This window comes from Cyphomyrmex costatus, unplaced genomic scaffold, assembly GCF_001594065.2.
Source record: "Cyphomyrmex costatus isolate MS0001 unplaced genomic scaffold, Ccosl1.0 scaffold189, whole genome shotgun sequence".
In the NCBI taxonomy this organism is placed as follows: Eukaryota; Metazoa; Arthropoda; class Insecta; order Hymenoptera; family Formicidae; genus Cyphomyrmex; species Cyphomyrmex costatus.
This window is the reverse complement of record NW_017275921.1, coordinates 1,216,908-1,242,354: the sequence shown is the minus strand read 5'-3', so window position 1 is coordinate 1,242,354 and position 25,447 is coordinate 1,216,908. Positions and strand designations below refer to the sequence as shown.

Here is a 25,447-nt window from a genome sequence, read left to right as displayed (position 1 = left end):
TGATAAGATAAGCTGTTTGTTAATTTCGTATGATTCGTTCGTTTCAACCACCGTCTACCACTAGTTTTGTATATGTAAAAGCTGTAGAGCTACTGCTGTAGCTACTCACTTAGCTAATTCTTACGGTCTCACGTACCATAAGCTGACGCGGCTGAAAATGATGAGTCTGAGATTCAAGATTACACACGTACCGACGAACACGTTTCGAGTTATGGCGTTGAATATGAAACGTTCCTTCGCGTTGAATTTATGAAAAGGAATTAATTTGCGCGATATGGTCGACAGAGTTGTGGAGATCAGAAAAAAGTCGCGACGACGTTATTGACGCGAACAAAAGAAATAAAATAAAAATAATTAATTGTTAAAGTGAAGATATTTACAAGATGATGCTCATGAGGATTTTTGATGATTAATAATGATGTAACTACCTGAAAAATATTCATCTGTAGAAAAATACATAAAATAGATAAGATATATGAAGAAGAGTATAGTGAGAATAATTTTTAGATCTTGAGGTACAATGTCATGGGTAAAATATGCCTACGTGATAAAAATTTTGAAATATTTCACAACTTTGCAGAAATCATACGCCATGTCTCTTACACGTTATTTTCCAGTAGTAATATTTGATTCTGATTAAAAACCCACTTACGTCAGGAACTCTGATACTAACAATGACACGTGTAATGTTTATCAATGGTATTTACGTTATCAGACCCCCAATGAGCAGCCTTAATATAACAGTGAGTGTTGGAAATGTTTGAAAACATGTAAGTTTCCAGGAAGATAATTTATATCACGTGATACACAAATGATATTTTTATTAGAGGTGACATATCAAAGCATTCTATTGTTAATAACATTGTGTCATAAAATTGATAGTTAATAAGAATTAGGAATGCACCGGACATTCGGCTAGTATCTGATTTCCGGCAATATATGCGGCTGAAACTTTATAAATGACACGCATCATTTTGCAAATACCCTGAAAATTTTTATTAGCCGGATATCCGAAATTCATCCCTAATTTTTCTCAAACATCAATTTTATGATACAATATTATGAAAAATAGAATACTGCGTAATATGCCATAAAACTGCGTATATAATGTTTTATATTAATAATTAAAAAATCGTAAAATCTCTCAAAGTATAATTATATAATTATATAATTTGTGCACGTTTTCTCTTTCCGTATCTAAAAGAATAAGATGAAAACGTATCATGCCGAGAAATTTCTACAACCTGTAAGAAAGATGAAATGAAAGATGGAACAGAAGATGAAACAAATAACCTTACGTAAGCTGTTGTCATTGTCGAGATAGAAATCTGAGAGTTAATATGGTGCGAGTCTTCCTGCAACCAAGCATGAGAATTGATAACGCAAAGATATAAATACGTTGGGCAACTACGAATTGAACAGTATGCTTTTAGTCAACGGACGGCTTCACAATTAACTTTTTAAAATGCGGATTTTATTTTCTGTTCTTTTGTGTCTTACTTTGGCTATCTGCAGACACGTAAATTATCAGAATGATTTTGTCATAGGTGAACGTCAAGAAAATGATTACCTTATTACTGATAGAATTATTAATAAGGTAAATGTCATTATTTCGATTATAATTATTTCATATACATATTAAATTAAAAACAAAACAATCCATCTTATATGATCCAGATTTTAATTATTGAATTTCAGAAATCTTTTTAATCTATTTTAATTTGCACGTATAAATATTATATCAAATTCTGTTGATAATAAAAATAATGCATTGAGTCTTATCTGATGTATGTCTTAAATTTAAATTTAATATAATTTACTTTTATTTTTATATTGTATCAATCAATTACATCAATTTATTTAAAACATAAGTCTAAGATAAAACATAAATTATGTAATGCACTGTTATAATTATTTCATCGGTTATTCAAAAATTTTAGTGATAATACAGTTTTAGATATTTAGACGATCAAATAAAAATATTTCTTACACAGTCTTATAATTTTATAATTAATATCTTATTTACAAACTAATATTCTATTTATGTGTGAATCGCAGACTTCTGCCTTCAAGCCCGTCTTAATCACAGTAGGTGTAAAAGCTCCAAACAATACAGTACTCACTTATATAAAAATCACAAATATCGGGAATCAACCAACTCTATTTATACCGAAGAGACACAGTCAGACAAATATAGCTATAATGATTATTGGAAGATATAGACAAGGAATACAAATACACGTGGAAGGTTATGCAAAAAATACTTTAACAACAACTGCTCCCAGTACAACTAGCGAGACACCTAATAATGAAGATAATAACAGATCTAATAGCGAAGAAAGTAAGAACACATTTGAAACTTCTGAAAATAGCGAAGAAAATAATGAAAATAACAGCGCATCGAGTGCCGAGGATGAAAACAACCGCGCATCCGAAGCAGGGGATAGAAGTAACAACTCAGCTGAAAGTGGCAATGGAGGAAACAGTGCACCCAATGCCAGGGATGGAGGAAACAGCGCACCTAATGCCGGAGATGGAAATAACAACTCGGCTAAGGATGGCAACGGAGGAAACAGCGCACCTGATGTAAGGGATAGAAATAACTCAGTCGAAGGTGGCAATGGAGGAAACAGTGCATCCGATCCTAGAGATGAAAGAAACAGCGCACCTGATGCAGGGGATGGAAATAACAACTCAGCCGAAGGTGACAATGGAAGAAACAGTGCATCCGATGCCGAGGGTGGAGAGAACAACGCATCTGATGCGGAGAATGAAAATAACAACTCCGCCAAAGATGGGAACGAAGGAAATAGTGCACCTGATGCCAAGGATGGAAACAACAGAGTATCCGATCCAGAGAATGAAAATAGTAATTCAGCTAAAGGTGGCGACAGAAAAAACAGTGCACCTGATATAAGGGATAGAAATAACAATTCAGCCAAAGATGGCAACGGAAAAAACAGCGCACCTGACGCTGGGGATGAAAACAACAGCGCACCCGATGCAGAGGATAAAAATAACAACTCAGCCGAAGGTGACAGTGGAAGAAACAGTGCAGCCGATGTCGAGGATGGAGAGAACAACGCATCTGATGCTGAGAATGAAAATAACAACTCAGCCAAAGATGGGAATGGAGGAAATAGTGCACCTGATGCCAAGGACGGAAACAACAGTGCATCCAATCCAGAGAATGAAAATAGTAAATCAGCTGAAGATGGCGACAGAAAAAACAGTGCCGAAGATAGCAATGCAGAAAACAACGCATCTAACACAGAGGATAGAAATAATCACTCAGCCAAGGATGACAACGAAGGAAACAATGCATCCGATGCCGGGAATGGAGGAAACAGCGCATCTGATGCTGAGAATGAAAATATAGCCGAAAATGGAAATAACAACCCAGCAGAAGATGAGGCTAAAAGAAACATCGCATCTGATGCTAGGGATGAAAATGACGACTCAGCCAAAAGTGATGATGGAAACAACAGCGCATCCAAAAATAGTGACAAAAACAACGAACCCATTGATGGAAATGGAAACAACACGCTTAGTAATGATGGAGACAACAGCGCATCTGATAATGGCAACGAAGACAACGACAATGATAAACTTTCTAATAGTAATCTAGAAGTGAGTCATGAGTTTCGTTCGTGATTACGTTAGATATATTCGAGATGTCGAAATTAAGGTACTTATTGATTGAAATTATTGGAGATTGAAATATTTCTGATTTAGAATCGTAAATACGCGACAAAGTTACACTACACTTGTAAATACAATTTGTTTTGGCTTTTATATAAATAAAAATATAGAAACTAAGTCAATTACATTAATTATTAATGTTAACTGAAAAAATTCCAGTGATGAAAATACCAACTCAGCCGAAGATGGAGATACAATAAACAGCTCACCCGATACTGAAGATCGAAATACTAATGATCTAAAGGTGAGGCTGAAGGAAACATTATCCAGTTTATAACATTTTGTAACAAACATCTAATTTAAAGAATATGCAACAATTATAATATATGTATTTTTATATGTATGTAAAATATAAAGACAAGAGTGTATCACACACACACACACACACACACATATATTGGACAATATATTATTTAATGGTATGTGTTATGCTTTGATTGAAAGTAATCATAAATAAAACATATAAATATCAATTATTTTACATTAATCTTTGTATGTATCTAACATTTAAACGTTAATATATAGTATAAATATGTATAATTTTGTGCATTTTAAGGAAACGATGACTGAACTTCGATAAAATCGTAGTTTAGTCTTATCGATAATCTAATTTACCGATTAAATATAATTTCCATATACGTATCCATGTACGATTTACAATAAAAACATACGATGAATTTATTTAGTATAAATATTTGTTTTTATCGTAAGTAAATTTAAGTCAGTACTATTCAAACAAATATTTATTAAAATATAGTACACGTTTCCTCAGTGTATGTACCTTTGACGTTTAATTTTTTCCTCTCTTCTGATATAAACTACCATAATTCCTCCTCAATATTTCAAAAAATATCTTGATTAAACATGTTATTTTTCCCCTGTAAACATGCATCATTAACTCTATATTTCTTTCCATCATTATAAATTTCCGGAAGTGCGAAGGACGTCGTGACACTGCCGAATACGACTAACGAAATGAGATTATCATCGCGGCTTATGTATTTCAAGAATCATCGGCTCCGTGACATGAAATATAATTTAGCGGGCTTGAGAATTCTAAGCACAGATCTTTCGTGGGTAACGCGTTTCCACGTGATGCTCCCTCAGCGATGGTTTAGGGGTGCATCGCACGTAAGCCACCGCTGTTACTTGATTCGCTTCATCTTCCACGGCCGGCTTAGAGAGGGATAGAGACTTTATCTTACCTCCCCTTCTCTTTTTTTCTTATCCTACCTTCGTAGCTCGAGCTCGTGGAACTCTGCTCGTGAAAATTGTACTCCAATTTAGTAAGATCCGATTTGTATGGATGGTTGCGTCCGCGATATCAGACCGAGGTATCGAGTGCAGAGCAGCGCGGAATTTTGATAGCGTCGATTGCAATAGATAAGTATACATATCCATCGTGTCTGTGCATGTTTGACGCGTATTCAAAGGATTAATACATCACCATTTACCTCGCATGGCTCTACTCTTTAAGCATATGGATAAATATACGTATCGTATATGTATCATCTGAGCATATTCCCTACAGCAGAAATTTTTCGACCCTTTGTCTATTACAAAATTATCGTATCTATTATAATACATGAAATAAACTTTGACAAAAAAAAACAATTACAAAAACTAGTATTTTAAATTCCTTTCAGCAACATTACTAATATTGTTAAAATTAACATTTTATTTTTAATCAAGCAATCGTGTGGCAGACATTTCAGTCGTTTAATTGCGTGTCATAATATAACAAGTGAGAGAGCACATCTGAGATGGCTTGGAGAGTTTACCGACCGCACAAGCCTCTGGACCACGCACATTACTCCAAATACGCACCTGATAATCGTCTCAAACTCCAGCTGCATCGAAGCAGATGTGTGCACACACACACACACACACACACACACACACACACACACACACGCACGCACGTGCGCGTGCACGCGTGACATTTCACGTTAACGCGTATATGCACCGCGGCATTAGTACGTACTCGAAGATAAGGACTCGAATCTCCGTGCTTAATACTGCACTAATTAGCAGTAGCATCGGAATAGGATTATGCGATTAATTTAAGCACGAAAATTTTTAACACGCATCAAACGGCATAAATTTCTATCGATATGATTAGGTAACGTTTCTTCAATAAACTGTATTTTTTTATCTTTAGAGAGAAAGAGAGAGAGAGAGAGAAGTAAAGTGAGAAATGATCATAATGAGGCTCACGAGATTATCATATTTTTAGATTCGGAGGAATAAACAATTTTCGTTGGGTGATATTAAGTTTGACTTTTATAGTAGAATACAATAAATTTCGTAGCACAAGTTTGATATAATAACGTAATTATAGTGGTAGCATCAATATCTCATTATACATATATCTTTCTCGTTAAGTCTATTCGTGTAATGCGTTCGCCGTACGCATTGCAAGCGACTTTTCATCACATTAGTATTCCTCCAGCATGATACTTCCACCGATCTCGTGCGGTATAGGCATTATTTCCACAAACGATATACTTGAAGCGTACTGTATGTCAAATAGAAGGCGTTGCGAAGTTTGATTCATCTTTTTCGCGCCCGGCGCAGCGCGCTCTGTAATTCTTCTATACGGCGGAAGCGCACTTATCTGATCTGATGATATCCAAGCCTGGACGAGAGTATCTGTAGATACACTGTACGAGGAAACGAGAACTACCCCAGTATCATCCTTTCCACATCTTTACTTTATCCTGAAGTAATGATGTTGTATCTCGACATTTCATCAGAACGAACAAGAGGACGAATTAATTGAATGGATGCCATTGACTTGGCTTTTTCCCTGTGTGTATGCACAGCACAGACTTCTTCAAAAATAAGAAATATCTTAACAAACGAATACATTAGAAAATTAATGGGCATAGAATAAGCGTACAAAATTAAAAGCAAAAGAATAAATAATAACAAATTAGTAACTAAAATATTTCTATATTAAATTATTAAATGCTAATATGTATATTTTAGTCACTAAGCTTCGTTAGACTTTGTTGAATTCGCGAGTGCAACATTCGTTATTATTTACTATTTATACACAGAAATATTACTAGACACCTCTCTTCTATTTATTTATGTTATTCATATAAACGGTTTAATTTAACTTATTAATGGAATAAGTGTTTTATAATTTATAACAATTTTTATCGTAATATTTTTATCTTGATTAATAATTAAATATTTAGACATTTATATTTGGGAATAAACACTAGATATAATTTTGAATTTAATGAACAACTCATTATACCTATATTACCTATTCATATGTCATATATCCGCCTCTATTCTACGAAGTACTGTTTGAAGAATCTGTCATTAGTATTCATAGTTGATTCTCATTCATTGCGGAGAATAACTGATTTTTCAAGTAAAGTTATAATGTATAGACAGAATTTTTATTTAAATATCTAATTAATTACTAATTGTATAAGGTTGCATCTTTATTCCAGGTTCAGTTTATATCTAAAATCTACTAATTGTACAATTAAATAATACAATTAATTAGTTGTATGAAAATAACGGAATAATAATCGAAAAAGAAATCTCTCACGACATTCAAATTACGTTAACGATTAAGTATCACATATTAGATAGATAGATATTTAATTAACCAAATAATCTCAGTAATTATAAGATATACATTTCTCTGAAGAATGTATATTGCAATAATTATAGATTTATAGGATTGTAATCAAACAACACGCACACAAATAATGATTGCTCATGAGTACTGAATTCATTTAAGGATCGATTAATTATTTATTAAAGACTGTAAAATATCAACGCAAAAGAGTTAAATGTTTGTTAAAGAAATATACATCTCTCAGAACATCAAACAAACACGATAAAATGTTTGCATCGATTATACGCATACCAATTTTCTTTCACGAACAAACTCTAATCTTCAAACGTGTATGCCAGGGGATACCGTTTATATTAAATTCGTAAACTCTGCGAGCCTCGTTCGTGAGAATCCCTGAAAACTTTAGAGACGGCGGCTTTTTAATCTTGCCTCTGCTAACAACCAACCGGATTATTACATTTTCAATTAAATCGCGCCGACAGTCATTTGCATGCTGCCTAATGCATTCGACGTAATATAGTCGTAGGCATGAAACGCACTTTGAGTGTCGCGAGTCTTTCGCCCACTTATTTTATGCCGTAATATATACGGCAAATTTACGGGAGTAGTGAGGCAAGAAAACATTTTAATATTCGCTAATCCAAAGGATTTATTATTAAGTTCGCGAATTAAGTTCGAGCCTCTGTTTGCGAAACGATATACGAGCTGGGACAATTATAGTATACGGCATGAACGAAATGCGTGCGAACTGGTTTGTCGGGCGAAAATAGTTGTTCATCACAATTACACGGACGCGCCGTGCTACTTTTTGCTCGAACGAAAAATATTAATGAAACCAAACCCCCATCGTTGAACCTTTGCGCTCTTGTACAATACGTTCCCATCTCGTCGCACGGTTCAATGCGCGAGCTGTCGAACCGAAAGATTTTAATTATTACTGTCGGCTCCTCTCCCTCACGTTCGTACGGTTGAAGCCAGATATAATGACGAAATTAAATAAAACGTCGTTCGCGCACCATGCGATTAATTACTCACCGGCGGAAGAGAGTACCGGAAAAAAATGTTAGAGAGGAAAGAACGCGCCGGTTAATTATGATCGTACAAACAGCGCGCGTACGACCTTTTTACGCTTACGGAGGAGAATCGTCTCGTTATCTTCCATTTAAATGTAAATTTGTTATATGCAAGATCGCTACAATATAATCACTTATTGGACGAATCAGGTCGCATCCGCGTTTCCATTAAATCAAATGTGCTTGCGGTTAATAGTGTATTTGTCTGCGTTGCGATCATCCAATCATCATAAATTATATAAAATCATCATGGAATCGTTCTCGATCCGCAAAAATGCGGATTACACTTGTAAATTACTTGCACAACATACGTTTCTCTCTCTATTACATTTATTTAAATCGTTTATTTTCAAAATACCTCAAATGGAATAATAAAGCATATATTAATACGTATAGGTATAAGTCTGTAAACGATAAATCGTTTAATCCGCTGACTGAATAATCCTTCGATCTGAATAACGAGAGCAACGCGTTTATTTTTGATCTCGTCTAATGTCGCGCGTTCTAATTACGACCACATAAACTATTCCGCTCAAACGACGTTCGACAGGAATATGATTAAAGCGTGAGCGTTCAAGACACATAATCCATTTTGCCAAGACCAAGTTGCAACGTTGCGTAACTTTTCTTGCTAAATACGTCGCTGGGGATGGTAACGTCGATGCGTTCCTCCACTCATTTCATTTGTCACGTCTTCTGTTTTATCGAATCCGTATTGGCTGTTGCAACATCAACGGCGGCAGGCATCAGGGCCGTGTGAATTAGCGCGCGCGTGAATACGCAATTCCGCCGTCAGGTGCACATCCAGCACTTTATTACACTAATTGCGCGCACAGCGGGCCCATTTACGAAATTCCGAGGTAAGGGTTTTCGCCTCGTGGCACTGATCCCTTGCGCGCGTTGATCGGCGCTCGTGTTATACGCCCGCACGTACGTAGAGACCCGGGTTACTTGTATATACGGGCGTGTAATTTCACGCCCGCGAACACGCACGCGTTTTGCATACTGCCTGTCACACGACGTGCACGTCCAGTGAAATACGGCCGAGATTGCTATAGTTATGTCACACGCATGTGCGACCGCGCCGAGGGGCGAATTGTATCAACTTCCATGTTTACGCATTGCCCACAATACGTCATTGGGGGATCGTCATAAAATATTACGTTTTACAGGGCGATTGCATCGCCGAACCAATCCGCGTATATGCGCGACGAGATCTGCTTCGAGGGCGAAATGTATAGCGAATTCGGTAGACTGTGCATTATAGTGCGCACTAAGTGTGAACTTTTTCGGTGCCACGCATTCGGATACTGGCATCAGTACGTTCAGATTGTCGTATTCGTCAAAGAAAAACTGACTGGGTGTAGTGGTGAATTTATATTGGAATCAACCGAATGACCTGAACGAGTTCAAGAAATGTTGCACTAACGTTTCTGACAGTTTGGCATAGCATCAAAGTGGTTTTGCACTCGCACCAAAGCAGAGTTAGTGCACATGTGCCGAATTCGCCAATAGTTTCTTTTATAGAGTTTGTAGTTTCTTTGCGCACACACATCTTGTCTTCCGTATTGGATTCATGATGTATTGACTGCGGTTCTACAATTTGTTCGGTCGCAATGTTAATTTATGTCATTTTCTTCAAGTTTATTATCGAAGAGAAAGTTTATTATTGAAAATCTTTCTCTCGATCTCTGTCTATACGCGTTTGCGGTTGATAGTAATTCAAGTCATTAGGCAGAAATATAAAAAAAACCACTGCATTTGCATAATGTATAGTAATTTTAACGTATTTATATCTCATCGTTTATAAAAAAAAAAGCTGTTTAACGCGTCGTTAAAGAGTTAATCATAGAACGTAATGGTCTCAAAAATAATAAATAATGTGAAGCCAATATATTGATAAAATTACACTCTTTGAATAAATGAATAATGATTAATGATATATTTCTTATGTATAACATATTTCTTGATATATTGTAGCAATTGAATAACTTTTTTTACATAAATATTTCCATGGACCTTGTGATATGTCCTTGAAGATAATAAAATATAACATTTATAATATGAATGGTTTTAATTTTAAATGACATATAAGGTAAGTCTTTATTTAAAATGATGTTTTTTATTATCACACAGTGTTCATTAAATAATTTATTTAAATACCTATCGACACTTTGCACACCGAAAAGCATATAATACAATATAAATACTATGAATTATTCTGGTAGATTTTCTTAACTTATTTTGTAATTGCAATTTGTCTTATAGAAATAATATCACACTGCCTCCAAAATGCTAAAATATTGTATTTCCGTTGCCTGTATAATTTATAACTTTAATCGATTTCATAATTGTGAGGTAAAAACATATAAAATTATAACAGTCGCTAGATTTAGTGGCGTTCAGAAATAATTCCACCGTAAAGCTCACAAGTTCGTTAGAGAATATTTCCGCGTATATTGTCAACTCCTTTTGTTAATCACGCTACAAAAGTGTAAAAACCTTCACGGGACAAAAGCAAAGGCGGATATAACCGTCGACGACCACGAGTCGATGGCGGCGTTTCGCTCTTTCTCTCTCTCTCTCTCTCTCTCCGCTATGCCGATCTCCTTGCGGTTTTCTTTCTGACCTTTCGGAACTGCCATGGGGCTACGAAGATCGTTAACTAAAGTGGGTAATCATACCCACCGGTTTCACGCCGCGGCCAACCGGGCGCTGCAACGGACAGTGTACAGGGTGGCCAAATTGGACGGCGCCCAGTTATAACCGGTATACCTTAGACCATTTTCCACGCTTAATGCGTATGTACGTCGTGCTAATATGTCCCTTCTCGTGCCGGAAATTTCGCTTTCACACTTAGAAATCCCGTGTTAGCCGTGTTTCCCTACCAGACTTCAATGGAGCAACGATCGTAACGACTCGCGCGGTCGCTTTATACCGATTCGCGCGAGCCACAGCTTTAGTTAGGCCGGTGGAGTCGTGCAATAGCGTAGAATCTCTTCCAGGCAAGCGTAATGACGACCGTAACGAGTAACAATTTATGAAGCCGACAGACGTCCCTGGACTGCGAGCAATCGCCCAGCCACTGAGCGTGCCTGTTCCGCGTATTGCAAATTGATTTGCAGAATTGCTGAAGGCATCGAGGACTCTTCTATCCGTTCGTACAGCAATAGGCATTTCTCCGCTGTTCCTTACACTCGAGTCCATATACTCGATCATTTACATTCCACACACAGATCGATTTTTCATGAATATAAATTCGGATTAAAATCGGAATAATTTCGGTTAGTTTACAAGCTTTGATACTAAAGGAATTAGCAATGTACGCCAATTATTCTATTTCTGTGCTGTCATATAAATTCATATTTGTATATTTTTTAAATAAAAATTTACGCATTTGTCACAATTTGTTTTAAATCCTGATAAAAATGTAATACAATACAAATAAAATATAATATACGATATACGTCGATGTTCAAACAAGAATTTATATTCGTGTTCCCTATATTTTTGCCATAAAGAGTACAACGAGTACACGGCTCAAAGGCATCATTCAGTTATCCAAGCGATCGGCACACCCTATATAGAAGAGGCTGGTATCGAAGCATGCATACGCATAGGGAGGCAGGGATATAATTATATGCCTCAAGTCCGCACCTCGAAAATGCCGCCTTGTTAGCAAATCTCGTGAACCGCGCAAACACCTGCCTGATTGTTAATAATTTGCTGAGCTAGAGGAACCTGCCTGTTACTGCGCGAAGATCCGCTTTTGTAAAGACGATGGCCTAACGATTGAACGGCGACGGAACGATAAGAATAAAAGGTCTAGTGTTAACTAATATCCGCGTGTAATTTAATATCCGCGTTGGATTCGCGCGGCCGTTCCGATCGTAAAAATGAATTCGCTTTTAAGCAGACCGTGCGAATTTATCAAATTAAATCTTGTTTTCGCGCGCGTTACATTTTTTTTTTTATGCTAAGGTGAAAAGTAATTTACGATAAAATATTGATGCTCATTTCAGATTCAGCGAGCGCAAACAGCAGGTGCAGTTATCGCTCGCGACTTACTTTTAGTTTTTCAATAATTTTAAATCTGTCATTTTCTAGAGGAATTTAATTATATTGGCAAAAGAGATTTTCCTATATTATTTCAACGATAGCAAAAATAAAAATATCCCGTAATTAATGAGGAAACGTTAATTCTTTGTTAACAATTTTTCGGTTGATTTGTGAACGCAACTTTTTCGTCGTATCTTATTTCACACCAGCCCACTGGAACGCGAGAGGAAAAATACAAAGGAGGAACGATCGTATTTCTGTTCTTTCTCGGGAATGCCCCTTGCGCATTCGCTTGTTTAATCAGCCGAACTCGAAGCTATTAATTAATTAGCGCCAACAATTACACTGGCTTGTCCCTCTATATACTCGATGCACGTTAATTCCCCGAGTGCAATTATTCCGTTCGCATGATTGCAAATCTCTGTTCACCCCGTGCCTCTCACACTCTCTCTTTCTCCCATCACTATTCGCCTTCTTTTCAAACCAGCCATGGTTCTTCGGATAAAGGTACCCAGCGCCCGTCGCGCTCTCGATCGCTTCTCCCAAGCGGGAACGCGTTACGCCTACGTTACTCCGTTCGAATTCATTTCGCGAGCATCGAACTTTTTCGCTTAACTTCGTCGTAGATCTTAGATTGATGTTGCTCTTGGAGTTCATCCTTTGCTGTTCTTGCATCATGAGCAAACGAAAAGTTCCCGAAGATAGATGATTCGACGCGGCAGATATGCATGGATGATTCACATACATTCGGAATTAGTGTTTCCTAGTTATGGAACGCGAGTTTGGCCTTTAACTAATATTATACTGTAAGCACTTACTCGTTGAGCAATTCAAGTTCAGAGAATAAATAAAAATAAAACGGATACGTGTGGAATATTAATTAGAATAAGATAATATAATCAGACAATTATTATAAATAAAAGGCTGAATAAACCCATGTATTGAACATTATATATTGTAATTTATGACGAATATATAAACCAAAATTTATTTTAAATCAGTATTATAGTAATTATTAGGAATTTATTTCTTTCAGATGTTTCTCGTTCTCGTCTTATATATTTTAGTCTTATGTAATTTTATATAAATCTTCCTCTCCCATTCTGTTCTCGTTCTTAAGGCAGTTTGCTTTTCAAGTCGACAGATTTACGTGAATCTTGTGTTCACGTAAATCTTTTGTTTACTATAGAACTTGGCTTGAGTCTGTGGAAGCATTACAACATTTTGCTCAGACGCGACTGACGGGGCGTAACTTTTTATATGACAACCTTTCACGTATTAAATCCCGCAAAATCCTTTACTTACGATATGTAGTAAAATAATAATACATTTCTGTTAGGGAGATACTGAGTCTTTACGAATTATTTATAATACATATCGCTATGTTTCAGAGCACTATTTTGTGAAGTTATAGATCTATTATATAAATTTGTGTTGCATATTGCCATATGCTGCATTTCATAACGTTGTATGTACAATACAATTAAAGATTTTAACGAGATTTATCTTCCAGACCGCGTAAATCGTTGTTCTCGAAATGAACGTATGGAAGTCTCATAAATCATGTGCTAATCACAAACGATATCTTATCTCGTATTCTTTATGCGTCGAACATAATCTTCGTGCTATTTCAAACTTAAAATATTTAAAATTGTACACACGCTGTCAGAATAACGCAACCAGAAATTGTTAAAGAAATGCTAATAGTTTTTTCACATGCCTGAATATCGCATCGTTTGTCTTCGGTTATAAGCTCGAGCATTACGCAAATATATATATATATATATTCCGTTCTAAAAAGAATTATATATACGTAGGTATATAGATCATACCTATGTGAAACGTTCTATGTCGATGACATTCTACATGTCGATGTCACGCGAGATATTTAATATGATCCAAGTATCATTTTCTTCACAAAGAGTAGAGGAAAAAATTTAGAATTTCGATAAAAATCGACATATTTCTTTCGTATGTCACTGTAATGCAATATTCTCCTTAATAATTACTTTTATACATGTTCATATTCGCGGCATGAGATCCAGTACACTTCTTTTCTCGCCGTGAAAAGTGTCGCGTCACTTGGATTTAAGACTCTTGGTCTGTCACTGCAGCTATATTGGATTATGACGTCAGGAGCGAGAAATCATATGAATTTCTTCCTAGCGTCACGCGTCAAGCTAAATGAGTCTTTTTTGATGCGTCGGTGCTTGCATTTGGTAGAGTGGACTTGCAAAATGTGCCAATAACTCTCTTCTCCAATTTCCTTCATTAATGAATCTCATATAATTTAATTTATATGCATCCCATATACGCTTTCAGCGAAAATAAATCTCGTGACGGTTGATTAAAATTTATAGTAATTTATTAATTCATACATTCGTTAAATCGTCGAAAAATCGTTATTCGTGTTTTATTTACTTATTTAAATGTAGGTGATAGCATGACAGAAATTAAATAATTTATTTCGACATATATATTATGAGATATAAAAGCAGAGACTTTTTTTATAATATTTTATTTTTGACATCTCAGCGTTACATGAGTGAACTAAATAGAACATCATACTTAAGTGCAAACACACGGGAAACAAATTCGCTCACGTAACGAATGGATGACACAGATCGGCAAATAACAAAAGTACCTACATGTAAAAAGATCCTTCCAGTATCGCGGTTCGTTAGTCGTGTGTACGTATGTTATTGTATTCGACGTCGATGGAACAGCGCGCGATGCATATCGCACAAGCGAATTTGTGTTTCGTGTCGCATCTGCGCACCCTTCGCTGTAACCATTGACGAGAATACCTCATTCAGCAGCGAACCTCACTGCGAATCGTGGGAGGCTGGTACGTGTGAAAGAAGCATCGGTGTTTTATGCAGTGGCGCGCCAAGAAAGAGAGAAAGAGAAGTGCGAGTCGAATAGATGCATAGAGGTTGTTCGCGTTCAGGTTGCGAAGTCATCCGACAATCTGATCCTTCCCCCCCCCCCCCCCCTCCCCGCGTATGGTATACACGATTAACGGTTCCCCATAGCCTCACGAGGCAGAATCAGAGCCGGAGACGGCAAGAAGCGACGGCTCCTCCGCCGCCGCCATGCCGTTCTGCGCGGAATCGATTTTCAACGCGCGGCACGACACGGAGGGACGTGTTTTGACGATGACGCCGACCATTATCCCTCCTACGCGGCGGCGAAATCGGTCGACGAAGGATTCGCGAAAAAACGCGCCGCTTCGTTAATTTCTTCGATACGCCAGCTCGGCAACGCGCCTTTAAAGTTGCCCGTCGAGTTCACGCTCGAGGACACGCATTGATACGCAGGTGCGCTCCTGAGGCTGAGATTTTACGCGAATCCTGATCGTTCTGGACTATACGACTATCGCGTTAAAATTATGAGTGAACATACGTGAATAGTTTCTACCGGAATACATGACAAACGATTGCAATAAAATAATAATGTCTTAAATAAGTATACTGCACTGTTAAATTAATTCAATTTGAGGTATTTTCAATCATACTTATAGAACATAATAGTGTATAAAATATAGAACCTAAAATTTCTATAAAATATATTCATTGTTTTTATTCAATAAGTCATTAATTTAACTGAAACAATGGAATTAAATATAATTCAATTAAGAAAATGAATTAAGTTTTTTTTACTAAAATTTAATTTACTATTTACCAAATGCATACGTTAACATGCTGTTTACTTTGAAAGTAAGCAATTCAACAGAAATACACTGATTGTTTTTTTAATCACACGTTTCGAATTAAAATAATACATTTTAACACACTTGGAAGTTAAAAATAACATAATGTTATTTAAGTCAAGAAATTTAAATGTAATCCTTCACCATTTAACAGTGTAAATAAAGTTTTAAGATTCATACAGTGATATTCTGACATAATATATTTGATGATATTTATTATTAATAAAGTAAGATCAACGTACACTGTTGATTTGATTTTATTAATAATAATCTCTTGTATTTAAAAAAATAGATATATTTTAATAAAAATATATTTGATTTAAACAATATATTTTAAGTAAAAGAACACTTTTGAATCATAATGTGAATTTTAAATTATTTATAGACAACAAATCATCAGCGCTTTTTACGAGTTTATTTTGTAAAGCGCTAGTAATATCACGTGAAAGAACTTATTTATTTCGCATTGTACTGAAAGAGAAAAAAAAAGTGATTTTCCAACATCATAATCCAAGTCAACCGTGGTAATTATGTTTATTTCTTTTATCGTCCATGCTCTCTGTTGGTGACTTCCTAACCAACTACGTTGAAATAATTGCTAAGCGATTTTAAAAGATTAATTTCTATTTCCTCCTTAAGAATAATTGCAGCTTTCGACGTCTCTTGCATTTTTCAGTCCCTCGAGAAAGCTGTTGACGGATATAATTCAAGGCAGCCGGCCTTAATAAAAACCGCAATTTTATTCGTCGAGTAAGCAGCCATCGAAAGAAATGCAAATAGCTTCCAGCAGTTTATTAAAGCAGTTGCAGCTAACGCTTGCTCGTGTGTGATTGCACAAGTAAACGTCGGGAATACGGTAAAAATAATCTTCTCCTCCCCCCCAGTGACGTCCCCGAAACTCGAATCCGCTATTAAGGTATACGGAGTGCGTCGGATTTCCTCTTATCACGCTGGTATTTGCAGAGAAATGGATCAACTGTACCCCGGTGCCGTAAACGTCTTTGGCAAATACGCTACCAGGTGGAGCAGGCTCCCCGGTTTACTCAGGCACGAACGTCACTTGATAGAACTTCGAAAAGCCGGAGATATACAACTTTCTTGGCCTACGACATGATTCTGAGAATTAACTGTCTGAATCATAAGCTTGATACAAATTTACATACAAAGGAAAGGAAATGTAAAGAATCTGTAACTTAAAGGAAAGTAAAATGGATTAATCAAGCTAATTATTTAATTCTTCAAACGATAACAGTTTGTGGAACGTCGGAGAATTACAAAACTTGTTCAGAGAATATCATAGGATACTTCCGGACTTATGCGTCACTTTTTTTAAAAGGTACATTTTAATTTTCCGATAAATGTTTTATTGTGAAGATGGCAATATTAATTATATGCCTCTTGTATAGAATCAGAAATGTTTTGAAACACGGAATAGACGATCGATCTGAAACTCGAGACTGATGTAGGAACAATGGGTTAAGGAAAGAAAAAAATGGGCTGGTCTCTCGATAGACAGATTGGTCGAATACTAGGTCTGACTAGTCCCTACACACCAAGCAACTTTTTCTTAACTTTTTGCCTCTTTCTCATCCAACAACTAACCAACCTCCGACAGGCCGCGAGCAGATTACATGGGCAAGTTCAAATTGTATGTCCTTTCAATCTAATAATTTAAAAACAAATACAATTTACTTCGCCTTTTGTGTGTGCTTATATTATTAATATAATTTTAGATACACTGCAAATTAGATTCCTATATTGATGTAACATAAAAAAAGAATTAAAGATTAAACAAATAAATATTATGAAATTATTGTTTATCTTTCAAATACTTCGTTAAGATTACATATTTCGATTAAGCAACGTTAATAATAAAAAAATTAATTAATTCTGAGTAATTATTAAAGCTTTCTATTTTTAAATCTAATTATCTCTCGTATAATAAATTATTGTAATGTGCATATCGACAATGTATACTATAATTGACGATTAAACTTGCATTTTTATAATTATAAGTTGCGATTGATATACGCATGTTCTTCGTTAGTTCAAATTCTCGGCGTATAACATTATTCATTATAAATATATTTTATCATCACTAATATGCTTACATGTTATACGTTTACATGTATAATTCTTTTGCTTTTAAGGCATAAAAACAATAAAATAACCTCGCATTTTTTAAATTATAACTTAGAAGAAGTACGATTATGTACTTATTCAGAGATAATTTTATAATCAAACGCTCTAAATTGTTTGATTTATCAAAATTATAGTTCGAATTACATTTGACTATAGACAAATAGATGATATATGCAAGAGCAAGTACATTTTTGTAATAATGATAATGGAGATACTAATTATATGGTACATCATTTATAAGGCATTCGACAAGTAAATATGTTCGTTTATTTTAAGAGACTCATGTTTGCAGCAACGAACGACGCGAGTAAATCGAGTAAAGGTAATTTCTCCGTGTCGGCTAACTTAAGACTGCGGCGAGAACTTATGAACAGGACCGTACACGGTGTTTATGATTTTTGCAGACGGGTCCTCATTGTGGTGCCTCGTTGCACGGCTTTCACGAGTCTCGAGGTGTAAATAAGCAGTCGCCGAGATTGCACTTGATTACAGGGAGTCCACCTGCATTCGGTCGTCTTATTGCAGGGCACGTACATTCGCGCGAGTACATCGCCGAGGCGTGAACCTTTGTCCAAATTTAATAATTCATATTTGCGAGAGATCCGAGCATCCATCGCTGGGATTGCAACGATCCGCGAGAATTTCGAAGGGGAAAGAAATTGCTAACAGCCGCGAAAATGGCGGAATTACGATATATCTTACGGGTATACAGGCGCGCATCTAACAATTTCTCACTTACGTTTTTACGGTAGTATAATTTGTTCACAGTTCCCGAAAACTGTAGTATTTTTATCACGTACGCAAAAATCTATCAAATCACGTCCGTAAACATATATATGTACGGAAAAATATCATTCTATTGTTAAGAAAAGTAATTGCTCGATTTAGTGTTTTTTTTTTAAGTAACGATTATTTTTCACAAAGAATACTTTCTTGATAATAGTCTTAAAATATATCTATTTATTATAAAAATTTTGGAAAAATTCATATTATTTAATCAAAACAAGAATTTTTTTTTGAAAAATACTATAAAATTGATCGAAGAAGCGACTTCATATATAATAAGCAAATCGAATTTGTTTTAATTTAATAATACCGATTGAAGTTACATTAAATTTTTTTACTCGGATTCAGAATATATTTTGAACAAATTTGATGCTTGCGACAACTTATGATATATTTGCTGGTATATAAATTTTTTAAATACTTGAAACAAGGAATTACCGCTTTTATACAGTATATTGTATTTTTCTGTGTGTACAATCAAACACACGTTCTAAAAAATAAAGATAGTAAGTAGATATTGGCTACGTTCAGCAGAGAAAGCAGCTTTGCAACTGTTGTAAAACTCTTCAATACGATTAACCTATACTTTTGATTCCTTATGGATCTAAATGTATAAATCAATCAACTGAAGAATTTTACAACAGTTGCAAAGCTGCTTTCTCCGCTGAATGCAGCCATTTACTATCGGATTCAAATTTAAACGGTTCTTTCGGGAAACTTCTAAATGAATCATGAAAGAATAAGTTCGATATCATTATACAATACTCCTGATATTATTTTTAGCTTAAAATAATATGTTGCAATTTATAATTCAAATTCAATTATTCAAATAACCAAACAAATTGGAATTAAACAGTATTTATATATATTCGGCTATTTTGCGAATAACCCACAAATTAGAGCATTTCATTTAATTATATATTCGTTTATCTTACAGCAGCCAATCGCTGCAATAGTCATAAAATAATTTATCTGTTATTATTAGATTACTTGGCTTTCGTGGTTCAGAATAAGTTGCCGTTGTTTAACTTTGAAAAAAAAAAAATACCCAGGCTAATTGGTTATCGTCATGGAAAAAACGAGCGGTAGAGATCTAACGTCGTTGCGAGAATATAATCGGCCGCCACCCCGTCCCTCCAGGAACACGCTCGTAATTATCTTTCGAGATTCGATATTCGATGACGAGGCGGATCCGGTACGTTCTAAACGGGATTGATACGCATTTAACGTGCTTTTGCGCGGCCGGGCCGACGCACGAGCGACAGGCCGACGAACGCAATAAAGCGCGACACAAACGCGCGATACGAAGTGCAAATGTGAGCTTCGATTTCGAGCTGCGGGTAACCCGAGAGCGGTAACTTATCTCTCTCGGCAGCGAAACGATTTGGCGCATCCCCGGACTCGATTTACGGCTTTAATTTGCCTCACCTACGCAATATCTACTTTATTCCCGCGGGTCATGCGTTCAGAATTCCGGCTCACTTGCGACCGCACGCAATGCATATTTTATCACGCAATACGTTTCCGCCGAGCGTGCACCACCGGGTCGGGTGTAGCCTATACTTTCTTGGGTATCGCGGCCGGGCTTTTCCCAAAGCGGTTACGCGATATATTCTCTGTGTGTGTGTGTGGCGGAGCGATATGATACGATCGGCTACGTTACCTCTTCCGCAATTTCCTAGCTGCCTAATGCCAATTATTCAGTTTCTCAAGACCCGCGGGAAGAAGAAAGTTGTCGCGTAGACCGGTGTGAATTTAACATCGCTTCCTGTCTCTGCTTTAGTAGTGTTTCTATTTCGCGCCATTCATTCAGAACAGGGAATACAATAGTTCTTCGTTATAGAGCCCCGCGTTAATTTTTACCGGTAATCTGATTCGTTCACGTTTTATTTAAAACAATAAGCTCCCTTTATAATATCGTTTTCTTACAACAGCGTGCATAAATTAATCACCGCGTTCTTGTACAATCGGCATACACATTATGTCAGGTAACGACTAAATTAATCCGTATTATTAAATAATCTACCATTTGCTTGGCGATTGTTATCTACGTGATGCATTTCAAGAAAATAAATAACGCGACGGATGATGCAATCAGAATGGTATATATTCCACATTTCTGAGAATCGGTTTACGCGCTACATACTTTTAATCTAACAGATTCGAACAATCCAATGATGCACCAATACCGATACGATAGTCGCTAACCAAAAATTGAATTATACAGCTGCAAAAGTAATATTTCGCAACCATGTTCCTGTAATTTCACAGCGAAACGATTGTTACGCTCGATGCGAAACAGTGAATGCATCCGCGCAGTATCAACTGCTATATTATCTTAAGAGAATTGATCAAATAAAATTAGTAAGTGATAGTTGTATATCGATCGATTTTGTATTCTGGATGGTAATAAGTTGTGTCAATTTTCATACTAGATGGAGACGGACATAAATAATATCTCGTATTTAGAAACGTAACGAACAATTATATAAACAATAACTTAATATAGCATATCATAAAATGGAATGATTGAGGTGTTGACAATTTTCTAGTCTAATTTTTGGAAGGTGGAACTTTGTAATTGTAAATCGTTCCACCAATAAATTAAAACAAACATAAATTCGTATTATTAAATAATCTACCATTACTTGGCGATTGTTATCTACGTAACGCGTTTCAAGGAAATAAATAAGCAGTCTTTGTCTGTTAGTCGAATAGTTCTTAATTTTTTTATTTCGTCTATTTTATATTAATTTTTGACTGCTTAAAGTTGTGACTAATTCTTTTTAATCATCATCGACGACACGATTAGACTTAGAATTCTATTCTCACTACGACTAAATGACTGATATATTTTATAACGTGCGTTGCATCAATATTTAAAAAAATTTTTATAAAAATATAATTGCGACAAATAGAACATGAGTACTATCTGGATTATCTATTCGGCCAACATTCGATTTACCAATCTTTGGTCAGCGAATTTCTTTCGGAGAGTCACTCTTTTAACATCACAACACACGAATATATTATAAATCGATCGTCTCTACAATACAAAGGTTTTTACATGTGAAGAAGGTTTAATCCAAAAGCCGAAACATGTTACGTATCTGCTATTTGAATTTGTTTTAATTATATTTCTAATTTTTCTTTTTATATGTAATTAACGTCTCATTTATATTTATCGATAACTCTCGAATTGTCCTTGACTTTATCCTTTTATTGATTTCTTACTCTGGATGGTAATAAGTTGTCAATTTCATAAGTGTCAATTTTCATACTAGATGGAGACGGACGTAAATAATATCTCGTATTTAGAAACGTAACGAACAATTATATAGACAATAACTTGAACATAACATAGCATCAAATATCTCGCTACGTCTCAATTTTTGGAAGGTGGGACTTTGTAATTCTACATCGTTCCACCAACGAATTGAAACAAACATAAATTTTTATATAAAAATCACAATTAATTATTAAGATGTAAATGAAAAAATTGATATTTATTCATTGCTCTTTTAATGACGATTTTAATAAAAATTCACGGTTTATATCTTTAGTAGATATTGACCACACAAAAATCACATTTAACTGCGCTATTTAAGATCTTAGTGAACGCTCCTGCATGAATGCACTCAATGTTTTCGCATTTCACGTGTCCACAATCAACTATATGGAGAAATTTAAAGTCAGCGTACCATCAATATCATTAGGTTCGATTTATTTTACGATATCTGTCGATACCTGCGAACGCAGTTACCTCGCGTCCTGGAAAGCCGATAGGTATCCTTAATCATTTTTTGCCGATCGCCCGATCTGGAAAAGGAAGCGGGAGTCGCTGACCAGACCGAGACTGATGCTTCCGAGAAGCATCCATTGTCGCCGGTTATCATGGCCACTCGTGCGTGACATGGGTAACAGCTTCGCTAAAACGTCACGCTCGTTCCGCTTTGACCTTGATAATGCAGGAATTTCATGCTGCTGACAGCCCACGGGCTTGCCACTTTTACGAACTGCAACTTTATTACGGGTCAATAACAGCGGTAGCCCCCGAAGTGTGAATTATGAATTTATAAAATCCGGCCGACACGAAACGCGCATTACCTTCGAATTGGCGGAATTTTAGTGCTGTCGATTAATAAAATATTGATAATACTCGGTCGCGTCGTATTAACGCAACGTATCGCGCGTAACGGGCTAATTGTGCGCTTAATATAATAAAACCTCGCGAAATATATACGGCTATTCATATCGCTTCGCGTCAAGTGAAATGGCGAATTCAACGATACATCCGAAAAATAATTTTTATTAAAATTGTCAAAAGAGCGATGAATAAATATTAATTTTATCATTTCTACCTCAATGATTAATATCGGCGATTTTCGTACTAAATTGGATTTATATACCATCGATACTAAATCACTATGCGTTTTCTTCAAATAAAAGTTTAGGAAATGATCTTCTTTTGCCATTGTCTCGTGTCTTCATTAAAGTCTTTATTTTTTTTTTAACGTCAGTCATTAAACGTCGTCGTGACGGAAACGACGTTCCCGGTAGAAGGCGATTTAAAAGCGGACGCGTGAGAAGTCGGCTATTAGATTGGACAAAGGAGCTCGAATGCGCGAAATTTGGCGTGAATGCTACATTAGCTACAGCTAAAGCGTATACCAAGCAGCAGGCCGAAACGTTGTATAGAAGATGATTCACTTTGCTCGTTCGAAATAACAGTTTACATAATTTTTTTAAGTCTTAAGATGCAAAGCGATAACATAAATATAAATTTTATTACATACCTATATATATTGTGCACACATAATGCAAAAATCAGGTTTAAAAAATGTTGCACTAAATCAAGAGATTGATAAGCACTCCTCTGTTACCTACATTGAACATTATCGTATCACATTCATTGGATTACCTATTTTTATATATCATTTTGTCTTTGTTAAAAAGAAATTTGAGATAATAATTTATGTTTATTTTAATTCATCTCGATGGAACGATGTGGAATTACAAAGACCGACCTTTCAAAAGTTTCAAATTATGTTTTGCGTATAACTATATGTTTGTGTTTTCGTCAGTTATACATGAATGTTCTTCGTACATTTCTAAATACGAGAGATTATTTATGTCCGACCACATCTAGAGAGTATCGAAAAGTTGACATAATAACTTACTACTTATTAAACTTATTTGACAAACCCTCTTAGAATGTGATGTGATTCTAGATAGGTTATAGGATTGTAGCGAACAAGCTAACTCTTACTATGCGATCAGGAATGGAACACACTGACAAGCACGAGACTCGCAAGTTAATGCGCTCTTCGCGTCTACTTGATCTTATTATGAGAAATCACTCGGCGTTCTGTGTGTAACATCGATACAAACGGGACGAAGTCCTTGAAGACGATCTCGCGCGATTCTCGGTACCAAGCGTATAAAATGCGTTATGTATCACTATTAAATCACGTTTACGGCGCCGTTGCGCCGCCGCGTCCTCTGCCCCCAGAGTTTACCTCGTGTTACGTTCCGCAGAAAACGAGGCACCTTGCTTTTTAACACGTTCGTATACGCGCGCTGATTTTAATCTTCATAAACCGAGACGGAGTAATCCCGTGGCGAATCTGCCGGCACCGAGAGGACACTTGTCTTAGACGCCGTCGCTGTGAAGAACGTTCGCTTGTCTCGAAAATTTGAAATTAGAGTACCGAAACGTGTAATAAAAGTGGCGCTCGCTTGTACCGAGACGAAACGAGGTGGCGCGGTGAAAAAACGCGGGACGGCGAAGTTTGGTTTCGCTTTAGCGAGATTCAAGACGCGGCGCGTTAACTCGGCTCCTTTTTCGTCCTCTTTCGCGGAAACTCGCACGATAAAAGAATCTATTGTGCTATTGATTGCAACGGAGGCTACGTGACGTACCCGTAGAATGTGCGCCACAAATCAGCTGAAACGCGCACGGTGACTTTTTATTACTAAACATTTTGCTCTTGTTTCTTTTGAACGTACTTACAGTTTTCGCAAGTAATTCTAAAGAAATTTATACGTAACGTGCTTTCACACAGATTACATCGGATTAGGTACATGACTTTTGAGCGCGCGCGTGCGCACACATATTTTACTATAATATTTCAGACATTTGTTTACGTCACCACTCCAGACTGAGCCGAATCTTTTGTATTTAGAAATATAAGAAAATATACACCCACTTGACGCGAAGACATACGTTATGATTTCGGCTTACTTATCGAATTTATACTATCTATTTGTTGTAATTTTTTGTGATTTAGAAGTTAATTTTCTAATTTTTGCAAAACACACGGAATTTTGCAATAAATGAAGTGATGAAGCCGATAAACTCGAATTTTT

The 25,447-nt window shown here is 36.1% G+C and overlaps 1 protein-coding gene across 2 annotated transcripts; it reads left to right on the top strand.

Annotated features, from left to right (window-relative positions):
* The first annotated feature begins 1,433 nt into the window (after nucleotides 1–1,433).
* Nucleotides 1,434–4,012, top strand: LOC108772431 (uncharacterized protein DDB_G0290685). Of its 2 annotated transcripts, none has more exons than XM_018537955.1 (3): nucleotides 1,434–1,597; nucleotides 2,059–3,630; nucleotides 3,862–4,012. In XM_018537955.1, exons 1-3 carry the CDS (start codon nucleotides 1,466–1,468, stop codon nucleotides 3,862–3,864), a joined length of 1,707 nt encoding a protein of 568 aa, XP_018393457.1. In that variant the 5' UTR covers nucleotides 1,434–1,465; the 3' UTR covers nucleotides 3,865–4,012. The 2 variants fall into 2 exon arrangements, with proteins under 2 accessions (XP_018393457.1, XP_018393456.1); XM_018537954.1 differs by having other exon boundaries at nucleotides 2,059–3,688.
* Nucleotides 4,013–25,447: the final 21,435 nt, after the last annotated feature.

What these genes read in the sequence shown, in the direction of transcription:
- LOC108772431 (XM_018537954.1), top strand. Translation starts at nt 1,466, where the DNA reads ATGCGGATTTTATTTTCTGTTCTTTTGTGTCTTACTTTGGCTATCTGC. An exon ending in CTGATAGAATTATTAATAAG is followed by an intron (nt 1,598 to 2,058) that starts GTAAATGTCATT and finishes TGTGAATCGCAG; the next exon opens with ACTTCTGCCTTCAAGCCCGT.